Genomic DNA, 24,179 nt, shown 5'->3' on the forward strand with positions numbered 1-24,179 from the left:
GGGAGGTGTTGTCCATCCATGGGGGAGGTGGTGTCCGGTTGGACCCATAGATCCGGTTCCTCCACCCCCCCCCCCCGTGGTGTTGGGTGGCCCCATGGGTGCTGGTTACCCATTAACCAGTGGGTGCTGCTATAAAGGGACCCCCCCGGCTCCACCGTTGTCCTCCCCTGCAGCCATGGGGGCCCCGGTGCTGCCCGTCCTGTCCCTGGGGCTGCTGCTGCTGCACGTGGCCTCCAGCCAGGCCCAGATGTGAGTTATGGGACCCCCCCCCCACCCATGGGACACCCCCAGGGACACCCCCATGTGCTCATGGGACACCCTCAACCCCATTGGAACCCCTCTTCTGGGACCCCCCAGTGGATCCCCCCATTGGAACTGGTCTTCTGGGACCCCCCCCACCCCATTGGAACCCCTCTTCTGGGACCTCCCCCCATGGGACACTTCTAGGGTCCCCCTCATATGCTTATGGGACCCCCTCCCAGATTAACCTCCCATTTCCCCATTGACCCCCAGAACTGGGACCCCCACCCCAATGGGCACCCCCTCATCCAGGGACCCCCAACCTACCTGGGACCCCCCTGACCAGGTCCCCTCCCCATAGATGGGAGCCCCTTTCCAGGGTGGGTGCTGGAGGGCAATGGGGGGATACTGGGGTGCAGTGGGGGGATACTAGGGTGCAATGGGGGGATACTGGGTTGCAATGGGGGGATACTGGGGTGCAATTGGGAGAAACTGGGATGCAATGGGGGGATACTGGGGTGCAATTGGGAGATACTGGGGTGCAATGGGGGGACACTGGGTTGCAATGGGGGGATACTGGGGTGCAATTGGGAGAAACTGGGATGCAATGGGGGGATACTGGGGTGCAATTGGGAGATACTGGGGTGCAATGGGGGATACTGGGTTGCAATGGGGGGATACTGGGGTGCAATTGGGAGAAACTGGGATGCAATGGGGGAATACTGGGGTGCAATGGGGGATTTGGGGTTGCTTTAGGCCTATGGGGCAGATTGGGGGCTGAGTTATGGGGACCCCCCCACCCATGGGACACCCCCAGGATCCCCCATTTACTCATGGGATCCCCCTACCCCACTGGAACCCCTCTTCTGGGATCCCCCCACCCTATTGGTCTACGAGGTCCTCAGGGTGCTGTGGGGACAGATTGGGGGTCCCTGGGGTGCCATTGGGTCCCCAGGGCTCAATGGTGGCCGGTGTCCCCAGGGTGACGATGGTGACGCCGGCGGTGCTGAGGCTGGAGATGGAGGAGCTGGTGGTGCTGGAGGCCCCGGGGTTGTCCTCTGCGGCCGAGGCCACCATCCTGGTGCAGGACTTCCCCCACAAGCGCCACGTGCTCCATCAGACCCGTGTGGGGCTGAGCCCCAATGGGGGCATGATGGCCACCACCACCATCAAGGTGGGTCAGCACCCCCGTGTCACTGCCCCCTGCCTTGCCCCAGGCTCAACCCTATACGAGACAGTGGAGAATTTCCATGGGGTTATATGGGGCAGGTTATACGAGGTCTTTGGGGATGGTTGGTCCTATGGGACAGGGACTGTGAGGTCCTTTGTGATGGTCACCCTATGACTAAGGGATGGTCACACTTGAAATGGTCACCTCCAGATGACCTGCCCCAAGCTCAACTCTATACGAGACAGTGGAGAATCTCCATGGGGTTATATGGGGCAGGGTGGTCACCATGAGGTCTTTGGGAACGGTTGATCTGAAGTCCTACGAGACAGTGAGGTCCTTGGTGATGGTCACCCTATGACTAAGGGATGGTCACACCTGAGATGGTCACCTCCAGATGACTTGCCCCAAGCTCAATCCTATACGAGACAGTGGAGAATCTCCATGGGGTTAGTGAGATATGGGGCAGGATGGTCACCCTATGGCTAGGGGATGGTCACACCTGAGGTGGTCACCTCCAGATGACTTGCCCCAAGCTCAACCCTATACGAGACAGTGGAGAATCTCCATGGGGTTAGTGAGATATGGGGCAGGATGGTCACCCTATGGCTAGGGGATGGTCACACCTGAGGTGGTCACCTCCAGATGACCTGCCCCAAGCTCAACCCTATACGAGACAGTGGAGAATCTCCATGGGGTTAGTGAGATATGGGGCAGGATGGTCACCCTATGGCTAGGGGATGGTCACACCTGAGGTGGTCACCTCCAGATGACCTGCCCCAAGCTCAACCCTATACGAGACAGTGGAGAATCTCCATGGGGTTAGTGAGATATGGGGCAGGATGGTCACCCTATGACCAGGGGATGGTCACACTTGGGATGGTCACCTCCAGATGACCTGCCCCAGGCTCAACCCTATACGAGACAGTGGAGAATCTCCAGGGATTTAGGGAGATATGGGGCAGGATGTTCACCCTATGGCTAGGGGATGGTCACACTTGGGATGGTCACCTCCAGATGACCTGCCCCAAGCTCAACCCTATATGAGACAGTGGAGAATCTGCATGGGGTAAGTGAGATATGGGGCAGGATGGTCACCCTATGACCAGGGGATGGTCACACTTGGGATGGTCACCTCCAGATCTTTGATAATGAAGACCCTGGGGGCTGTCACTTGGGTCCTCAGCCCCATTCCCTGTGCATTGGTGCCATCTGGTGTCCCTGTCCCCACGGTGCCACCTCTGTCACCACAGGTCCTGGCCAAGGCCCTGCCCAAGTCAGCAGAGAAGCAGTTTGTGTCGGTGACGGCGCGGGTGGCCCAGGTCACCCTGGAGAAGGTGCTGCTGGTGGCGCTGCAGAGCGGCCACATCTTCGTGCAGACCGACAAGCCCATCTACACCCCTGGCTCCATCGGTGGGTCCTTGGGGTGCTGGGTCTCACCACGGCGTGTTGGGTGCTGGTGGCACTTTGGGGTCTTGGTGGCATCTTGGGGTCTTGGTGGTGTCTTGGGGTGCTGGGTTCCCTCCATGGGGTCCATGGGGTGCTGGTGTGACCTTGGGGTGTTGGGTCACCTCCATGGCACATTGGGGTGTTGGTGGCATCTTGGGGTCTTGGGTCCCTTCCATGGCACCTCTTGGGGTCTTGGTGGCATTTTGGGGTCTTGGTGGCATCTTTGGGTGCTGGTGGTATCTTGGGGTGTTAGGTCCCCTCCATAGCACACTGGGGTCTTGGTGGCATCTTGGGGTCTTGGGTTCCCTCTATGGGGTGCTGGTAGCATCTTGGGGTGTTTGGTTCCCACTGTGGCACAATGGGGTGCTGGTGGCATCTTGGGGTGTTGGGTTCCCTCCATGGAGTCCATGGGGTGCTGGTGTGACCTTGGTGTGTTGGGTCCCCTCCGTGGCACATTGGGGTGTTGGTGGCATCTTGGGGTGTTGGGTCCCCTCCATGGCATTTCTTGGGGTCTTGGTGGCACCCTGGGGTGCTGGTGTGACCTTGCCATGGTCCATCCCCAATTCTGGATGTTCTCACACCATCCTGCCCCCCTGTGTCCCCCCCCAGTGCTCTGTCGCCTCTTTGCTCTGGACCACTTCATGCAACCAGTGTCCAAGACGGTGATTGTGGAGGTCAAGGTGGGTCACAGGGACACGGGGACATGGGGACATGGGGACACCAATGCCACCATCCCCAACCACTCCATGTCCTTCAGACACCCGATAATGTCATCATCAAGCAAGTGCCCGTGTCCTCACCGATGAAGACCGGCATCTTCTCCTTCAACCACAACCTGCCCGAGGTCATCAGGTTGGTGCCACCTCCAAGGGTGACCTGGGGATGTCCATGGCCATGGGCTTGTCCCCTCACCCTGTCCCCTGCCTTTTGCAGCCTGGGGACATGGACAATAATGGCCAAATTTGAAGACTCACCAGAACAGGTCTTCAGCAGCCAGTTTGAAGTCAAGGAGTATGGTAAGGTGGGGTGGGGGTCCCCAGGGACCTGGGTCCCTTGTCCTGCACCTCTGGTCCATTGGGTGTCCACCCCATAGTGCTGCCAAGCTTCGAGGTGGTGCTGGAGCCAGAGAAGAGGTTCCTCTACATTGACCAGAAGGAGGATTTCCGAGTGTCCATCACAGCCAGGTGGGATGGAGACCCCAAACCTGCCCCTTTTGGGGGTCAAAACCCCCATGGGTGATGGGGTCACTGTGGGGTGACAAAGTCCCCAAGGATGGGCCAAAGGTGACAGGTTTGCGGTGATGGAGATGTGAGGAAAGGAGATGATGGGGACACAGGGCGATGGTGATGGAGGACAGGGGCTGAGGAGGACACAGGGTGATGGTGACGGAGGTGGCAGGAGGACATGGGCTGAGGAGGACACAGGGTGATGGTGGTGGAGGACAGGGGCTGAGGAGGACACAGGGTGATGGTGATGGAGGTGGCAGGAGGACATGGGTGTATGAAGACCTGGGGCAATGGGGTGACAGGGTGGCATGACAAGAGGCTGTGGGGACATGAGGTGGCAGCGAGGTGGATGCGATGGGGACAAGGGTTGATGGTGACAGTGGTGGCTTGTCCCATAGGTACCTCTATGGGAAGCGTGTGCAGGGATCAGCCTTTGTCCTCTTTGGTGTCATGGTGGATGACGAGAAGAAGAGCATCCCCCAGTCCCTGCGCCGCGTCCAGGTGACCCCATCTTTGTCCCTATCCCCACACCTTGTCCCTGTTCCAGTGCCCTGTTGAGCTCTGTCTTCTCCATCCCCATCCCCATCCCCATGGTTATCCCTGTGCCACCATCTCCATACTGCAGGTGTTGGATGGGGACGGAGAAGCCGTGTTGTCCATGGCCACGCTGCAGCAGCGATTCCCCAACCCTGCGGAGCTGGTGGGACATTCCCTCTACGTGTCCGTCACCGTGCTCACCGAGTCAGGTCTGCAGCAGGGTCACAGGGGGCTTGTGGGGACAGTGGGGACGTGAGAGGCCACGGGCTCAATGTGGCTGTCGTGGTCTTCAACAAGTTGGGTAGGTGGGGAAAGGTGGGGACGTGGGGACAGCACTGACATGTGGGGCTGGGGACATGGGGATGGGGACAGTGAGTATGGGGAGATGTGGGGATGGGGACAGTGAGGATGGGGAGACATGGGGACGGGGACAGAGAGGATGGGGAGACATGGGGATGAGGACAGTGAGGATGGGGAGATGTGGGGATGGGGAGATGTGGGGATGAGGACAGTGAGGATGGGGAGATGTGGGGATGGGGACAGTGGGGATGGGGACAGTGAGGATGGGGACAGTGGGGATGGGGACAGTGAGGATGGGGAGATGCGGGGATGAGGACAGTGAGGATGGGGAGACGTGGGGATGGGGACAGTGAGGATGGGGAGATGTGAGGATGGGGACAGAGAGGATGGGGAGACATGGGGATGGGGGCAGAGAAGATGAGGAGATGCGGGGATGGGGACAGAGAGGATGGGGGGATGTGGGGATGGGGACAATGGGGACAGTTGGGTCACCCAGCACCCAGGTGACATGTCCTTTCCCATGGTCCTTCAGGCAGTGACATGGTGGAGGCCCAGCGCAGCGGCATCCGCATCGTGACGTCCCCCTACACCATCCACTTCACCCGCACCCCAAAGTACTTCAAGCCGGGGATGCCCTTTGACCTGACGGTAATGGCATCTGGGGACAGCGGTGGCATTGGTCCAGGACCCCCATGGTACCAGGGTCCCCAACATCAGGATGGGGACAGTGGTGGCATTGCTCCAGGACCCCCATGGTACCAGGGTCCCTATCATCAGGACCATGCCTGCATGGACCCACCACAGTGGAATAGACTTGGGGACCAGGATCTGTCCCTATGTCATATCACTGTGTCACTGTCCCTGTGTCACCCTGATGGCACCAGGTGACATGACCCTCCTGCCACACCCCCATGTGATGTCCTCGTGTCCCCCTGCAGGTCTATGTCACTAACCCAGACGCGTCCCCAGCTTCACGTGTCACCGTCAAGGCTGATGGCTTCCAGGGTGTTGTGTCCACCCAGCGTGATGGCACAGCCAAGCTGGTCCTCAACATGCCGGCCAACAAGGACACTGTCCCCATCACTGTGAGTGGGGAGAGGAACCGGGGTGGCCTTGGAACTGGTGGGTGGGGATGGGACTGGTTGGAGGGAGCTGCTGTTGGGGTGGTTGAGATGGCCAGGGTGAGCAAGGACCGTGGTCACCATTGACCAAGAGCCAGGATAACAGGAAAGGGACCAGGATGGCCTAGATATCCATGGAGGCCAAGCATCAGGGCCACCGTGGCCACCACTGCCCAAGGAGCAGGATGGCTGGTGTCAGGGGGACTGTGGTGGCCAACATAAATGGGTTGACCAAGACATCGAGGGTCAAGGACCAGGGGATGTCCAGTGTCATGGAGACTGGCAAAGATGTCCATAGTGGCCAAGTCATCCAGGGTGGCCTGCAGCCAGGGTCAGTATGATTGGACACTGCCAGGGATGGGGCAGCCACAGCTTCTCCATTCAACCCCTCCCAGTGTCCCACCACCCTCATGGGGAGAACTTCTTCCTTATCTCCAACCTGAACTTCCCCTGTTGCAGTTTGAACCCATCACCCCTTGTCCTATTGCTACAGTCCCCGATGAAGGTCCCTCTCCGTGTCCTTGTAGCCCCCTTCAGACCCTGGAAGCTGCTCTGAGGTCTCCACGCAGCTTCTCTTCTCCAGCCCCAATGTTCTCAGCCTGGCTCCATACAGGAGCTGCTCCAGCCCCTGATCATCCTTTTGGCCTCCTCTGGCCTTGCTCCAGCAGCTCCATGTCCTCCTTATGTTGAGGACACCAGAGCTGGATGCAGCATCCAAGTGGGGTCTCACCAGAGCAGAGCAGAGGGGCAGGATCCCTGCCTTGGACCTGCACCCACCATATGGTTGGCTGGATCATGTTGAGCTTCTCCTCACCCAACACCCCCAAGTCCTTCTCAGGCTGCTCCATCCAGCCCGTGTCTCCCTTGGGATTGTCCCAGCCCATGTGCAAGGACGTTGCCCTTGGCCCTGTTGATCTCCATGAGGTTCCTGCCCATCCAGGCCTGTCTGGATCCCATCCCTCCCCTCCAGCTCACCCCACACAGCTCGGTGCCACCACAGCCGTGCTGGGATCTCCTGCCCAGGGCCACCCCTCTCCATGCTGACCAAGGGGCACCGTGTCCCTGTGTGTAGGTGCGGACGGAGGAGCCGGAGCTCCCTGGTTCCCGTCAGGCCTCGCGGCAGATGGTGGCCGAAGCCTATCGCAGCCAAGGAGCATCGGGGAACTTCCTCCACTTGGCCGTGGGGGCCACGGAGCTGCAGCTCGGGGACAACCTGGCTGTCAACTTCCACCTCAAGACCAACAACAACAAAGTCCGCGACTCGGTCCCCTACTTCACCTACCTGGTGAGCGCCGGCCACCAACCCAATCCCAGTGTCCCGGTGCCACCAACCCAACCCCAGTGTCCCGGTGCCACCAACCCAACTCAAGTGTCCTGGTGCCACCAACCCAAGTGTCCAGATGCCACCAACCCAACCCAAGTGTCCAGGTGCCTCCAACCCAACCCAAGTGTCCAGGTGCCACCAACCCAACCCCAGTGTCCAGGTGCCACCAACCCAACCCAAGTGTCCAGGTGCCTCCAAGCCAACCCAAGTGTCCAGGTGCCACCGACCCAAGTGTCCAGGTGCCACCAACCCAAGTGTCCAGGTGCCACCAACCCAACCCCAGTGTACAGGTGCCTCCAACCCAACCCAAGTGTCCAGGTGCTACAAACCCAAGAGTCCAGATGCCCCCAACCCAAGTGTCCAGGTGCCTCCAACCCAAGTGTCCAGGTGCCTCCAACCCAAGTGTCCAGGTGCCACCAACTCAAGTGTCCAGGTGCCTCCAACTCAAGTGTCCAGGTGCCATCAACCCGAGTGTCCAGGTGCCACCAACTCAAGTGTCCAGGTGCCACCAACCCAACCCAAGTGGCCAGGTGCCACCAACTCAAGTGTCCAGGTGCCTCCAACCCAACCCAAGTGTCCAGGTGCCACCAACTCAAGTGTCCAGGTGCCTCCAACCCAACCCAAGTGTCCAGGTGCCACCAACCCAACCCAAGTGTCCAGGTGCCACCAACCCAACCCAAGTGTCCAGGTGCTACCAACCCCAATGTCCAGGTGCCACCAACCCAACCTTTCCTTGGCCACCACAGATCATGAGCAAGGGACACATAGTCCGTGCGGGGCGCCAGCGGCACGAGGCCGGCCAGAGCCTGGTGACCATGTCCCTGCCGGTGACCTCCGAGCTCCTCCCTTCCTTCCGCATCGTGGCCTACTACTACGTGATGCCGGGCGAGATCGTGGCTGACTCCATCTGGGTTGATGTCAAGGACACTTGCATGGGCACCGTGAGTGTGTCCCCAATGCCCTGGGGTTCAGGGGACCCTTGGGGGGCATTGCTTGGGCCTTGGAGGTGGCCTGGGTGAGCCTTGAGGTGGTTCTTGAGGGGCTTGGGTGGTCCATGATGGGGCTTGGGTGGTCCATGATAGGGATTGGATGGTCCATGATGGGGCTTGGGTGGTTCATGATGGGGTTTGGGTGGTTCTTGAGGGGCTTAGGTGGTCCTTGAGGGGCTTGAGTGGTCCTTGAGGGTCTTGGTTGGTGTCCCATGATGAGGATTAGGTGGTTCATAATGGGGTTTGAGTGGTCCATAATGGAGTTTGAGTGGCCCATGATAGGGGTTGGGTGGTCCATGATGAGACTTGGGTGGTCCTTGAGGGGCTTGGATGGTTCATGATGGGGCTTGAGTGGTCTGTGATGGGGATTGGTTGGTCCTTGAGGGGTTTGAGTGGTCTGTGATGGGGTTTGGATGGTCCAGGATGGGGATTAGGTGGTCCAGGATGGAGCTTGGGTGGTCCTTGAGGGGCTTGGATGGCTCATGATGGGGCTTGGGTGTCACTGAGGTGATTTGGGTAGTCCATGTGAGCATTTCATGGTGGGCCTTGGTTGGTCCATTGGTGCTCCAGCTCTTCCATGGTGCAATCCCCAACCATCGCCTACCCCTGGAGGACTCCACCACCCCATTGGCTTAGAGTTACCCCCATGGGCATCTGCTGGGGGTGTCATCAAGTGGGTTTGGGGCACCCCATGGCCATGACCCTCTCCAAGCCCCATGTCCTCTGCAGCTGGTGGTGAAGGGAGCGACAGAAGCTGACAACCGGGTGCATGAACCAGGAACACCCATGAGGCTGCGCATCGAGGGCGACCACAAAGCCTATGTGGGCTTGGTGGCCGTGGACAAGGGTGTCTTCGTCCTCAGCAAGAAGAACAAGCTCACCCAGTCCAAGGCGGGTGTCCAGGTCCCCATCCCCATTGTTCCCCCCATGATGGGCTTGTCCTGGTTGTCATGGTTGTCCCATGGTGGCCACAGGTTTGGGACACGGTGGAGAAGAGTGACATCGGCTGCACCCCCGGCAGCGGGAGGGACAACGTGGGGGTCTTTGCTGATGCTGGTCTCAGCTTGGTCACCAACGTGAAGATCACCACACCACAGCGAGGGGGTAGGGGACATGTGGGGATGGGACAACCTGGGGGTGACGCCTTGGATATGGGCAGGTGGCACTTGAAGGATGGGGATGTGACACCCAAGGGATCGGTGTTTTGTTCCATCAGCTTTGGGATATGCCAACGGATGTCCAGGGGAGGTGACACTGGGGTTGGGGCTGGTGATGGGCTCCTGACGTGTGTCCCCTCTGTCCCCAGAGGTGAACTGTCCCCAACCTGCGCAGCGCAAGCGCCGCTCCGTGCAGCTCATCGAGTACAAGGCCACCAAGGGTAGGTGGCACCAGGAGTGTCCCATGTCCCCAGTGGGCACCAGAGCATCCCATGGCCCAGTCAATACCAGTGTCCCATGTCCATCCCATGGTACCTATCCCAGTACAGGTGTCCTATGTCCTTGAAGAGCATCACAATGTCCCAGGAGATACCACAGTATCCCATGTCCCAGTGAACACCAGTGTCCCGTATCCCAAAGGACACCAGAGTGTCCTATGTCCCCAGTGACCCCACAGCATCCCATATCCCAAAGGACACCAGAGTGTCCCATGTCCCCAGTGACCCCACAGCATCCCATATCCCAGAGGACACCAGGGAGTCCCATGGCCCTCATGACCCCACAGCATCCCATATCCCAAAGGACACCAGGGTGTCCCATGTCCCCAGTGACCCCACAGCATCTCCTATCCCAAAGGACACCAGGGTGTCCCATGTCCCCAGTGACCCCACAGCATCCCATATCCCAAAGGACACCAGGGTGTCCCATGTCCCCAGTGACCCCACAGCATCCCATATCCCAAAGGACACCAGGGTGTCCCATGTCCCCAGTGACCCCACAGCATCTCCTATCCCAAAGGACACCAGGGTGTCCCATGTCCCCAGTGACCCCACAGCATCCCATATCCCAAAGGACACCAGGGTGTCCCATGTCCCCAGTGACCCCACAGTATCCCATATCCCAAAGAACACCAGGGTGTCCCATGTCCCCAGTGACCCCACAGCATCTCCTATCCCAAAGGACACCAGGGTGTCCCATGTCCCCAGTGACCCCACAGCATCTCCTATCCCAAAGGACACCAGGGTGTCCCATGTCCCCAGTGACCCCACAGCATCCCATATCCCAAAGACACCAGGGTGTCCCATGTCCCCAGTGACCCCACAGCATCCCATATCCCAAAGACACCAGAGTGTCCCATGTCCCCAGTGACCCCACAGCATCCCATATCCCAAAGGACACCAGAGTGTCCCATGGCCCTTGTGACCCCACAGCATCCCATATCCCAAAGGACACCAGCGTGTCCCATGTCCTGGTGACTGGCTCTGGGGCCGGGTACCAATTGGGTCCCTTGGTGCCGACAGCGGCCGAGTACAAGGACAAGGCTCTGCGCAAGTGCTGTGAGGACGGGATGAAGGAGAACCCCATGGACCACAGCTGCGAGCACCGCTCCACCTACATCCAGGATGGAGAAGCTTGTGTCCAGGCCTTCCTCGACTGCTGCACCCACATCAGGACCATCCGCAACCAGAAGCAGCGCCTGCTTCACCTCAAGCTGGCCCGAAGCAAGTGATGGGACATGGAGAGGTTCATGGAGGGGTTGGTGGTTGGGTGAAGCTTCAGTGAAGCTTGGGGGATGCTTGGGGGAACCTCTAGTGATGCTTGTGCCACCCTTGGGTGATGTTTGTGCTACCCTTGGATGATGCTTGGGTGATGCTTGGGTGAAAGTTGGGTGAACCTCAGGTGATGCTTGTGCTACCCTTGGATGATGCTTGGGTGAAAGTTGGGTGAACCTCAGGTGATGCTTGTGCTACCCTTGGGTGAAGGTTGGGTGAACCTCAGGTGATGCTTGTGCCTCCTTTGGGTGACACTTGGCCGATGCCCACCCATCGCTTGGCCAACACATGGGTGGTGCTTGGCTGATGCAGGGGTGAACCGGCTTCCTAGGGATAGGGACCCGGGTGCTATGGTCCAGCGGGCCTGTGTCCCCCCCAGGTGAGGTGGACGATGGGTTCTTGGCTGATGAGGACATCACCTCCCGGAGCCTCTTCCCTGAGAGCTGGTTGTGGCAGGAGGAGCCGCTGACGGAGCAGCCCAATGAGCTGGGGTGAGTCCTGGCCCCATGGTCCATGTGGTCAACACAGGACCACAACACCATGATCCACCCAGAGCCCTCACAGAGGCTGCTTCTGACCCCATGGTACCTCCTTGGACCTCCTTGGTCCGGCTCAGGGCCCATCTACAGCCCCCGGTCCAGCTTTGGGACCAGCTTGGTGGCCTGTTCCACCTCCTTAGCTTGGCTTGGAGACCATTATGACCCCCTTGGCCATTCCCATCCTCTGCAGGATCTCCACGAAGACCCTCCCTGTGTACCTGAAGGACTCCATCACCACATGGGAGGTCCTGGCTGTCAGCATCTCCAAGACCAAGGGTACGTGATGGCGAAGGATTCCCTGTGGAGCAAAGGAATACCCCAAACCTCAGGGATGGTCCCTGGGTCTTGAGGGGTCCCCTAAAGCCTGGTGGGTTTCCTTGGAGTTTGAAGGATGTCCAAGACCTTAGAAGGGTGGAGAGGTGCCCGGGACCTTGGGGACATCCATCAAAGCTTGGGGGCATTCTTTGGGACTTGAGGGATCCCCTAAGCCTTGGGAGAACTCTATTGGACTTGAGGGATCTCCTACGTCTTGGGAGGACTCCATTGGACTTGAAGGATCCCCTAAGCCTTGGGAGGACTCCATGGGCCTTGAGGGATCTCCTAAGCTTTGGGAGGACTCCATGGGCCTTGAGGGATCTCCTAAGCCTTGGAATGACTCCATTGGACTTGAAGGATCTCCTTAAGCCTTGGGAGGACTCCATTGGACTTGAGGGATCTCCTAACCCTTGGGGATGCCCCTGGGGTCCCCACAAGCTCACAAACCTGGCCCTGTGTGGTCCCCACTAGGGCTGTGCGTGGCCGACCCCTATGAGATCACGGTGATGAAGGAGTTCTTCATGGACCTGCGCCTGCCCTACTCGGTGGTGAGGAACGAGCAGGTGGAGATCCGCGCCATCCTCTACAACTACTGGACACAGAAGATCACGGTTGGCAGGAGACCCAAGACCCAGGGACCATGGTGAGGGGGTCCATGGTCACCTCAAGCCCATTGACCAACCTCTCCTGTGGCCCATAGGTGCGTGTGGAGCTGATGTACAACCCAGCCCTGTGCAGCGCCTCCACCTCCAAGCAGCGCTACCAGCAGGTCTTCAGCCTGGATCCTCAGTCCTCAAGGGCCGTGCCCTTCGTCATCGTGCCCTTGGAGCTGGGGCTCCATGAGGTCGAGGTGAAGGCGGCCGTCCAGGGCCGCTTTGTGGCCGATGGTGTCAAGAAGAAGCTCAAAGTGGTGGTGAGTGGCCACCATATGGTGCCATCTCCATCCCGGAGATGTTCCCAGAGGAGCAGCCCTGTGTCCACATGGGGTTGGTACCCAGGGATGAAGGATGCTCCCCACCAAGGATGCTCAAGTGGGGCTTTCCCAGTTTGGTGTATGAACTGGGGGGTGCTGGTTTATACTGGGACAACACAGAGAGGCTGGGCAAGGGGGACCCAAACTCAACCTAACCTTGAGCATTGGAATCTCCTGGAGATGGGAAAGGGAGACCCAAACCCAACCCAACCTTTAGCATTGGGATTTCCTGAACATGGGAAAGGGGGACCCAAACCCAACCTAACCTTGAGCATTGGAATCTCCTGGAGATGGGAAAGGGAGACCCAAACCCAACCCAACCTTTAGCATTGGGATTTCCTGAACATGGGAAAGGGGGACCCAAACCCAACCTAACCTTGAGCATTGGAATCTCCTGGAGATGGGAAAGGGAGACCCAAACCCAACCCAACCTTTAGCATTGGGATTTCCTGGACATGGGAAAGGGAGACCCAAACCCAACCTAACCTTGAGCATTGGGCTCTCCTGGACATGGGAAAGAGGGACCCAAACCCAACCTAACCTTGAGCATTGGGCTCTCCTGGACATGGGAAAGAGGGACCCAAACCCAACATAACCTTGAGCATTGGGCTCTCCTGGACATGTGAAAGAGGGACCCAAACCCAACCCAACCTTTAGCACTGGACTTTCATCTCTGCAGCCTGAAGGGATGAGGATGGAGAAGACAGTGAAGATAATCGAGCTGGACCCGAAGACGAAGGGAGTCAGTGAGTGGCCCCATCTGGTCTTGGGGGTGTCTCAGCCCCACAGGGATGTTCCACTGAGGGAAAGGTCTAGGGCATCTATGGGGCAAAGGAAGTCCCACTGTGGGGCTGGGACATCTTGGGGGATGAAGGGTGGACCAGCAAGGGTAGGACTTGGGTGACAAGGGACATCCCACTGTGGGCATCTTGTGGAATGAGGAAGGTGCTACCATGGGTCTATGGGGCCAAGGGACATCCTGCTTGGAGCTGGGGCATCTCAAGGGAGAAGGGACATCCTGGATGGCTCTGGGACATCTTGAGGGACAAAGGACATCCTGCTGCAGATGTGGGGCAGGGCTGGCTCAACCTCAGGTTGTGGGGAGGGGACATGAAGGACTTGGGGTCACTCATCTCCATCCTACCCCACAGATGGTGTGCAGGAGGAGAGGGTGAAGGCTGCCAACCTCTCTGACATTGTCCCCAACACGGAGTCGGAGACCAAAGTCAGCATCCAAGGTGAGGGTGACCAGGCGAAGGGACATGCATGGGGACAAAGGCTTGGGACCTTCCTGGCTTCACATCTCCCCTTCTTCTTGGCCAGGCAACCCTGTGTCCATCATGGTGGAGAAAGCCCTGGATGGGGAGAAGCTGAAGCATCTCATCGTGACACCATCGGGCTGTGGGGAGCAGAACATGATCAAGATGACACCCACCGTCATTGCCACCCATTACCTGGACAGCACATTGCAATGGGAGAGCCTGGGTGTTGACCAACGCGCTGAGGCCATCAACTTGATCAAGAAGGGTAAGAGCATCCCCCAAAGGGTGGGAGCATCTCCTGGGTTCCTCTCTTGGGGTGCTAAATATCCCCATCAGCCAAGGTGCTGAAGGACCTTTGAAGGAGACATGGGTTGGGTGCGACCAGGTTGGGGATCTCTATTGGTTGGCACTGGGATGGGCTCCAGGAAGGGGTTGGTGCCTTGAAGCTTGGCTGGGTGCTCCCTGTGGTGCTCAACCACCATCTCCTCCCCAGGTTACACCCAACAACTTGCATTCCGGAAGCCTGACAGCTCATATTCAGCCTTCAAGAACCGTCCCGCAAGCACTTGGTGAGGTCCTGTGGCCACCATGGGTCTGGGTGATAGGGTTGGATGTGGCACTAAGGTTCTCCTGTCCCCAGGTTGACAGCCTACGTGGCCAAAGTCTTTGCCATGGCCATGAAGCTGATAGACATTGAGCCCGAGGTGGTTTGTGGTGCTGTGAAATGGCTCATCCTGAATAGGCAGAAGCCAGATGGGATCTTCCACGAAGATGCTCCTGTCGTCCACAAGGAGATGGTGGTATGGGGGGGATTCAAGGCCTGGTGGTGACCCTGTTGGCTTATGGAATGGAAAGGACAATGTTGGGTGACAGGGACAAGCATTGAGTGGCCAGAGCCTGGTATGGAGACCACGATGCTGAGGTCTTCCTCCTCCATCTCTCACACAGGGAGGTTACCAGGGTGCTGAGCCCGAGGTGTCCCTCACAGCCTTTGTCCTCATCGCGCTGGAGGAGGCCCGGGAAATCTGCAAGGACCATGTCAACGTGAGTGGCCCCACAACGGGAAAGAGGGGGGACAACAAACCTGCGCCATAGGAGGACAAGTGCTTCAAGACGAGGTGCTCACCCCTTATAGCAGCCACCCAAGAATCTAAACTCGCCTCCTTTCTGCCCAGAGCTTGGACAACGGCATCTCCAAAGCTGCTGAATACCTGGCCCGGAGGTACCAGTCACTGGCCCGGCCCTACACGGTGGCCCTGAGCTCCTATGCCTTGGCCTTGACAGGGAAGCTCAGGAGCGAGAAGGTTCTCATGAAGTTCTCCAAAGGTGATGTTCCACCAGGATAAAACTGATGGGGGGGGGTGGTGTAATTATGGGTTAGCAGAGAGCTGTGGTCAATGGCTCAATGGCCAAGTGGAGACTGAGGGGTCAGTGCTGGGTTCAGCATCGTTGTTGGGGACAGTGGGATTGAGCACCCTCAGCACAGTTGTGGTGGCATCGAGGTGTATGGGGTGAACTGGAGGGGAGGGATGGGATCCAGAGGGACCCGGACACGCTGGAGAGGTGGGAACCTCATGGAGATCACCAGGGCCAAGGGCAAGGTCCTTGCACATGGACTGGGACAAACCCAAGGGAGACATGGACTGGATGAAGCAGCCTGAGAAGGACTTGGGGGTGTTGGGTGAGGAGAAGCTCAACATGATCCAGCCATATAGTGGGTGCAGGTCCAAGGCAGGGATCCTGCCCCTCTACTCTGCTCTGGTGACAGCCCACTTCGATGCTGCATCCAGCTCTGGTGTCCTCAACATAAGGAGGACATGGAGCTGCTGGAGCAAGGCCAGAGGAGGATGATCAGGGGCTGGAGCAGCTCCTGTATGGAGCCAGGCTGAGAACATTGGGGCTGGAGAAGAGAAGCTGCGTGGAGACCTCAGAGCAGCTTCCAGGGTCTGAAGGGGGCTACAAGGACATGGAGAGGGACCTTCATCGGGGACTGTAGCGATAGGACAAGGGGTGATGGGTTCAAACTGCAGCAGGGGAAGTTCAGGTTGAAGATAAGGAAGAAGTTCTCCCCATGAGGGTGGTGGGACACTGGGAGGGGTTGAATGGAGAAGGTTTGGATGAAGCGTCCCTGTTCAAGGCCAGGTTGGACACAGGGGCTTGGAGCAACCTGCTCTAGTGGAAGGTGTCCCTGTATGTGGCAGGCGGTTGGAACTGGATGAGCTTTAAGGTTCCTCCCAACCCAACATATTCCATTCTATGGTGTGGGGAGAACCCATCCCTGGAGGGTGCTGAGGGACCGATGTCACCGCAGGGGGCAACCGCTGGGAGGAACGCAACGCCTTCACCTACAACATCGAGGGCACCTCCTATGCTCTGCTGGCCCTGCTGCGGATGGAGAAGCCGGAGCTGACGGGGCCGGTGGCCCGGTGGCTGTCCCAGCAGAACTACTTCGGTGGTGGCTACGGATCCACCCAGGTGGGTTACGGACCCCCCTGGCACCCATGGGTGCTGTCCATGGGTCTGAGGGATGAATGTTGAGGGGTCATCAATGGCCATGGGGATTCCAGGGATGTGGCATGTCTCACAGGGGGCACATCTGGTGCCGTGGGACTCCCAAGACATTGGGGTCACCTCAGGGCCCTAGGGGAACACCCTGGTCCTATGGGACCCTAAAGGCATTGGGAGACCTCTTGGGGCTTGGGGTGTCACCTCAAGGCTCTTGGGATCCCCCATGTCCTTGAGGAACACCCCTGCTCCTATGGGATCTCAAGGACTTTAGAAAACCCACAAGCCCTGTCTCTGGGGCCACCTCCAGCCCCTGTGGGCCCTCAGGGACACATCCTGTCCCTGGAGGACACCTCTGCTCTGTAACATCTCCAAGGGCATGTTCCAAGTGCTATCAGGACTTGGGGTCACCCTGAGCTCAGGGCCACACTGGGGGCTTTGGGGATGCTCCAGGTGATGTCCCCAAGCCCTGGTGACACAAGTGTGCCTGCAGGCCACCATCCTGGTGTTCCAAGCATTGGCCCAGTACCAGGTGGCATCTCCCCGGGAGCTCAACCTGGACCTGGACGTGTCGGTGCTGCTGCCCCGGCGTGCCAATGCCATCACCTACCGCATCGAGAACCGCAACGCGCTGGTGGCGCGCTCGGCCGAGGTACCATCGGGGCCATGGTGGTGGCCAGGGGATGTCCCTGTCCCCTCTGGGGCTCTTCATGTCCCAGGACAGTCCTGTCCCCTTGCTATGGCCCTCGGCTGTCCCTGTCCCTTCCAAGTATCCATCCAAGGCTTGGGATGTCCCTGCCATGTCCCTCTATGTCCCAGGTTGATCTTGTCCCCTTCTCTTGGCCTGGAATGTCCCTGTCCCCTTCATGTCCCTCCACATCCTCTGATATCCTTGTCCCCTCCATGTCCTTCATTGTCCCTGTCCCCTTTGTGTCATGCAACACTGTTGTCCTCTCCATGTCCTTCAGTGTCCATTCCTCCATTGTGTCATGCAATGCCGTTGTCCCCTCCACGTCCTGGGATGTCCCATCCCTCCATGTCCCTCCCAGAGGATGTCCCTGCCCCATCCCAATGTCCCCTCTCCCCATAGACCAAGCTGAACGAGGACTTCACAGTGAAAGCTGAGGGCACGGGCAAGGGCACGATGACCGTGGTGACCATCTACAATGCCATAGTCCCCGAGAAGGACAACAAGTGTGACAGCTTTGACCTGAGGGTGCAAGTGGAGGATGTGAAGATGGGTGAGTCCCCCACATGTACCCCCCATGTCCTCACTCCATATGTGTCCCCTTCGATATCCCCTCATTGTCCCCATGACAGGCAAGGAACGGGAAGGTGCCATTCGCTCCATCAAGATCACCATCTGCACCAGGTAGGACAGTATGGGGACATCAGGGATGTTGGAGATAGAGATGGGAATGGGGATGGAGGGGATCCCCCCGTAGGGATCCTTGGGAATGGGGACATCAGGGATGGGGGTGCTGGGGACAATAGGGCATCTGGGGACAGGCAGGTGGCCTCAGCCCTGTCCCCGTAGGTACCTGGACAACGTGGATGCCACCATGTCCATCCTTGATGTCTCCATGCTCACAGGCTTCTTGCCTGATGTCCACGACCTGAAAAGGGTGAGTGTGGTCCATGGGGACATGGGGATACATGGGGGGGACCCAGAACCTTGCATCTTTGTGCCATTGTGTCCCACCTTGTCCCCACATGTCCCCAAGCCCCATGTGTGTCCCCACATCCCTTATGTGCCCCATATTTCCCTGTGCCACCACATCCCTGTGCCTTGCCCTTCATGGCCATGTGCCACCGTGTTCCTTGGTGTCACCATCCCCATGTCCTCCTATCTCTGCATGTCCTCTTCACCTTGCCCATGGCCACGTGTCCCTGCATGTCCCATGTGGCCAGTGTCACCATGTTCCTCTGTGTCCCTCCATCCCTGTATCCTGATGTGTGTCCTCACATGTCCCTTGTGTCCTGCATGTCACCATGGCCCTGTCCTCAGCTCACAGATGGGGTGGACAGGTACATCTCCAAGTTTGAGATCGACCAAGCACAGTCGGACCGCAGCAACGTTGTCATCTACCTCGACAAGGTGGGGACATGAGGGACATGGGGATGGGGACAAGATGGGACAGGGATAGGGATGTGATGGGACAGGGATAGGGATGTGATGGGATAGGGGTGGGGATGCAATGGGACAGGGATAGGGATGTGATGGGACAGGGGTGGAATGTGATGGGATAGGGGTGAGGATGTGGTGGGACAAGGATAGGGATGTGATGGGACAGGGATAAGGATGTGATGGGACAGGGGGGGGATGCAATGGGACAGGGATAAGGATGTGATGGGACAGGGGTGGGATGTGATGGAACAGAGGTGGGATTGCAACAGGACAGGGGTAGGGATGTGATGGGACAGGGATAGGGATGTGATGGGATAGGGGTGGGGATGCAATGGGACAGGGATAGGGATGTGATGGGACAGGGGTGGGATGTGATGGGACAGGGGTGAGGATGTGATGGGACAAGGATAGGGATGTGATGGGACAGGGGTAGGGATGTGATGGGACAGGGGTAGGGATGTGATGGGACAGGGATAAGGATGTGATGGGACAGGGGTGGGGATGTGATGGGACAGGGGTAGGGATGTGATGGGACAGGGGTGGGGATGTGATGGGACAGCGGTAGGGATGTGATGGGACAGGGATAGGGATGTGATGGGATAGGGGTGGGGATGCAATGGGACAGGGATAGGGATGTGATGGGACAGGGGTGGGATGTGATGGGACAGGGGTGAGGATGTGATGGGACAAGGATAGGGATGTGATGGGACAGGGGTAGGGATGTGATGGGACAGGGGTAGGGATGTGATGGGACAGGGATAAGGATGTGATGGGACAGGGGTGGGGATGTGATGGGACAGCGGTAGGGATGTGATGGGACACGTGGGGATGTGATGGACAGCGGTAGGGATGTGATGGGACAGGGATGGATGTGATGGACAGGGGTGGGATGTGATGGGACAGGGGTAGGGAATGTGATGGGACAGGGTGGGAATGTGATGGGACAGCAGTAGGGATGTGATGCAGATCGGTGATGGGACAGGGGTGGGGATTGATGGACATGCGGTAGGGATGTGATGGGACAGGGGTGAGGATGTGATGGGACGGGGGTGGGGATGTGATGGGACAGGGGTGGGGATGTGATGGGACAGGGGTAGAGATGTGATGGGACAGGGATAGGGATGTGATGGGACAGGGGTGGGGATGTGATGGGACAGGGGTGGGGACAAAGACAAGGATGGGCATAGAATGGAGTTGGGAACATGAGCAGGGATGAAATGGGAACAAAGATGAGGATGAAGCTGGGGACAGGGGTGGGGACTGGGATGGGGATGCCGGTGGGGTTGGGGACATAGCAAAAGGCTGGACCAGGGATGGAGATAGGAATGAAGCTGGGAACAGAGGTGAGGACAGGAAAGGGTCTCAGGAGTGGGGGCAAGGACAGGATGGCCTCATGGCTGGGGACAGGGGTGCTGAGTGCCACCGCCGTGTCCCCAGATCTCACACAAGGCCGAGGAGTGCTTCTCCTTCAAGGCCCACCAGCAGTTCAAGGTGGGCTTGATCCAGCCCGCGGCTGTCACCGTCTACAGCTACTACAAGATCGGTGGGTCCCACGTCCCCCAGTGACACCCTTGGGTCCCCTCTTGTCCCTTTGTCCCTGCTGATCTTCCTCCTGTCCCACCACATCCTTTTGCCTCTTCTGCTGACCCTCACCCTCTGCATGTCACTGCTCTGCCCCCATGTCTCCCACTGTGTCCTCACCCCACCTCATGTCCCCATGTCCCAGCAGATGACCGTTGCACCCGTTTCTACCACCCGGATAAGGAAGGTGGAAAACTGAGCAAGATCTGCTACAAGGACGTGTGCCGCTGCGCTGAAGGTGACTTGGGGACACAGGGACACGCTGGGTCAACACCCCTACTGTGATGGGACATGTCATCGTTGTGATGGGACATCATAGTCTTGATGGGACATGTCATTGTGATGGGACATCATGGGCATGATGGGGCATGCACATATTGTGGTGGGACACATCACTGTAATGGGACATCATGGTTGTGATGGGACATGTCATTGTTGTGATGGGACATGTCGTTGTTGTGATGGGGCATCATGGCCATGATGGGACATGTCATTGTGGATGATGGGATGTCATGGTCATGATCAGACACATCATTGTGATGGGACATCATGGTCATGATGGGACATGTCATTGTGATGGGACATCATGGTCATGATGGGACATGTCATTGTGTGTGTCCTCACATGTCATGGTCATGGTTGGACACATCACTGTTGTGGTGGGATGTCATGACTGTGATGGGACACATCGCTGTTGTGGTAGGATGTCATGACTGTGATGGGACACATCATTTTGGATGATGTGATGTCATGGCCATGATGGGACACATCATTGTTGTGGTGGGATGTCATGACTGTGATGGGACACATCATTGTGGATGATGGGACATTACGGCTGTGATGGGACACATCATTGACAAGCTGGGATGTGTCATGACTGCAATGGAGCCACATCCCTGCTATGGTGGGACACATCCCTGCCATGGTGGGACATGTCACTGTCACAACAGACCTTGTCATGGCCGTGTCTCCATGTCCCTGCAGAAAACTGCTTCAAGCAGCAGAAGGATGATGTCCCCATGACCGTCAACCAACGCATTGAGCGTGCCTGCGAGCCGGGAGTTGACTATGGTGGGACATGGGGGACATGATGGGACATGGGAGGACATGGGGGACATGGGGATATGGTGGGACATGGAGATATGGTGGGACACGGGGGACATGGACATGGGTCACGGTGGGGAGTTGTGGCACATGGGGGGACGTAAAAGATGTGGATGGGGACATGAAGGGCCATTGAAGGACACAAGGAGCATGGAGAGACAGGAGGGGACATGAAGGGACAAGGACAGGTGGGGATATAGAAGATGGAAAGGTGGGGACAGAGGGACCCCCAAGTGCAGTGGGGCCACCCTAGTGCTGTCTGGGGATGGGGGTGACATGGTGACATCCATCCCCAGTGTACAAGGTGAAGCTGGTGGCAATGGAGGAGACACCGTCCCATGACAACTACATCATGACCATCCTCTCCGTCATCAAGATGGGTAAGAGCACCCCAGGGTGGGAGGACAAGGCTACCCTGAGGGACATGGGGGGGTCACCTGGGGCTGGGGACTGCAGGGGCAGGGACACCCAGTTGGGTTGCTGTCACCCAGTGGTGCTGGGGACACCCATTGGGAGGGGACACCCATTGGGAAGGGACACCCAGTTGGATTGACGTCACCCAATGGCACTGGGGAAACCCATTGGGAAGGGACACTCAGTTGGGTTGCTGTCACCCAGTGGTGCTGGGGACACTCATTGGGAAGGGACACCCAGTTGGGTTGACATCACCCAATGGCACTGGGGACACCCATTGGGAAGGGACACCCAGTTGGGTTGGTGTCGCCCAGTGGTGCTGGGGACACCCATTGGGAAGGGACACCCAGTTGGGTTGACATCACCCAATGGCACTGGGGTCACCCATTGGGAAGGGACACCCAGCTGGGTTGGTGCCACCCAATGGCACTGGGGACACGATTGGGAAGGGACACCCAGTTGGATTGGTGCCACCCAATGGCACTGGGGACACCCATGAGGTCTGATGTCACCCAGGTGAGGTGGAGACACCCAAGGGTGCTGGGGACAGCTGGAGGGAACTGGTGTCACCCACTGCTGGTGATGCCACCAGTGGGGATCAAGAGTCCCCATTTTTGGCCACCCCAAAGCGGGAGTCCCTGTTGTGTTGGGGTGGAGGTGACGTGTCACCCTGTGTCCTGTTGGGGACAGGCACTGACGAGGACCCAGCAGGAAGCAACCGGACCTTTGTGAGCCACAAGCAGTGCCGAGATGCTCTGAAGCTCCAGCTGGGTCAGGACTATCTGCTCTGGGGGCTGGCCACCGACATGTGGGTCACCGGCAACCGGTATGGACATGGGGACACGTATGGGGGGGTCTTGGGGACACAGGAACATCATGGGACATTGGGACATGGGTAGGTTTGGAGGCACATGTCCATGGTGACATGAGACATGGGACGTGGGGAACATGGGGGACATGGGTAGGTCTGGAGGCACATGGCCATGGTGACACTAGGCATGGGACATGGGGGACATGGGACATGGGGGTCACAGATAGATTTGGAGACACATAGCCATGGTGACACTAGACATGGAACATGGGGGACATGGGACATGGGGGTCACAGATAGATTTGGAGACACATAGCCATGGTGACACTAGACATGGAACATGGGGGACATGGGACATGGGGGGCATGGGTAGGTCTGGAGGCACATGGCCATGGTGACCCTGACACCCAAGCATTCCCCTGCCCTCCAAACCTGAGATTCTCCAGTGTCTCGTACAGGGTTGTGCACCCCATTGTCCATCCCTCTGTGTTCCCCTCACCGAGGTGCCACCTCCTTCTGACCATGTCCCCTTGATGTCCCCTTGTTGTCTCCAGCTTCTCCTACTACATTGGCAAGGACACGTGGCTGGAGGCCTGGCCCTCAGAGGCAGCGTGTCAGGAGCCCGACCTACAACCCCTCTGCCAGGACTTCGTGGAGTTTGCTGAGGCCATGACCATGTTTGGGTGTCCATCATGAGCACCCATGGGTGCTCCCCCCCCTCCTGGCCCCTCCTGCCCCCTGTTTTTGGGTTAAAAAGGTTCTTTCTGACAGCCTGGCTCTGGATCTGCATTGGTGGGGGACAGCGGGTCATGGCGACACCATAGGGGACAATAGGGTGGTGAGGCCTTCAGCATGGTCATGGGGACTTTGTAAGGGGCAAGACAAGTGTGGAAACTCCATAGGGGATGATGGGACCATGGGGACACCATAGGGGTTGTGGGGACTCCATAGGGGATGATGGGATCATGGGGACACCACAGGGGTTGTGGTAGTCCATAGGGGATGATGAGATCATGGGGACACCATAGGGGTTGTGGGGACTCCATAGGGGATGATGGGGCCATGGGGACACCACAGGGGTTGTGGGACTCCATAGGGGATGATGGGATCATGGGGACACCATAGGGGTTGTGGGGACTCCATAGGGGATGATGGGATCATGGGGACACCATAGGGGTTATGGGGACTCCATAGGGGATGATGGGGCCATGGGGACACCATGGGGGTTGTGGGGACTCCATAGGGGATGATGGGATCATGGGAACACCATAGGGGTTGTGGTAGTCCATAAGGGATGAGTGGGTCATGGGGACACCATAGGGGTTGTGGGACTCCATGGGTGATGATGGCATCATGGGGACACCATAGGGGTTGTAGGGACTCCATAAGGGATGATGGCATCATGGGGGCACCATAGGGGTTGTGAGGACTCCATAGGGGATGATGGGGTCATGGTGACGCCATAGGGGTTGTGGGACTCCAT

General features: G+C 58.2%; 1 protein-coding gene across 2 annotated transcripts; it reads left to right on the forward strand.

Moving 5' to 3' along the window:
* Positions 1–148: 148 nt before the first annotated feature.
* C3 (complement C3) lies at positions 149–23,466 on the forward strand. Of its 2 annotated transcripts, none has more exons than XM_030474254.1 (40): positions 149–249; positions 1,222–1,414; positions 2,662–2,821; positions 3,467–3,537; positions 3,615–3,709; positions 3,791–3,873; positions 3,951–4,041; positions 4,482–4,584; positions 4,709–4,829; positions 5,453–5,568; positions 5,859–6,005; positions 7,114–7,326; positions 8,112–8,306; positions 9,084–9,245; positions 9,329–9,458; positions 9,661–9,732; positions 10,813–11,013; positions 11,444–11,555; positions 11,794–11,879; positions 12,390–12,529; positions 12,619–12,831; positions 13,571–13,637; positions 14,043–14,129; positions 14,215–14,418; positions 14,647–14,722; positions 14,794–14,953; positions 15,102–15,197; positions 15,329–15,479; positions 16,465–16,628; positions 17,152–17,310; positions 17,749–17,899; positions 17,979–18,030; positions 18,196–18,283; positions 18,667–18,756; positions 20,224–20,329; positions 20,513–20,605; positions 21,352–21,438; positions 21,768–21,851; positions 22,576–22,711; positions 23,251–23,466. In XM_030474254.1, the coding sequence occupies exons 1-40, from the start codon at positions 176–178 to the stop codon at positions 23,390–23,392; spliced, it is 4,971 nt and encodes a 1,656-aa protein (XP_030330114.1). In that variant the 5' UTR covers positions 149–175; the 3' UTR covers positions 23,393–23,466. The 2 variants fall into 2 exon arrangements, with proteins under 2 accessions (XP_030330114.1, XP_030330115.1); XM_030474255.1 differs by having other exon boundaries at positions 20,516–20,605.
* The last annotated feature ends 713 nt before the right edge of the window (positions 23,467–24,179 follow it).

This window comes from Strigops habroptila, unplaced genomic scaffold, assembly GCF_004027225.2.
Source record: "Strigops habroptila isolate Jane unplaced genomic scaffold, bStrHab1.2.pri NW_022045576.1_ctg1, whole genome shotgun sequence".
In the NCBI taxonomy this organism is placed as follows: domain Eukaryota; kingdom Metazoa; phylum Chordata; class Aves; order Psittaciformes; family Psittacidae; genus Strigops; species Strigops habroptila.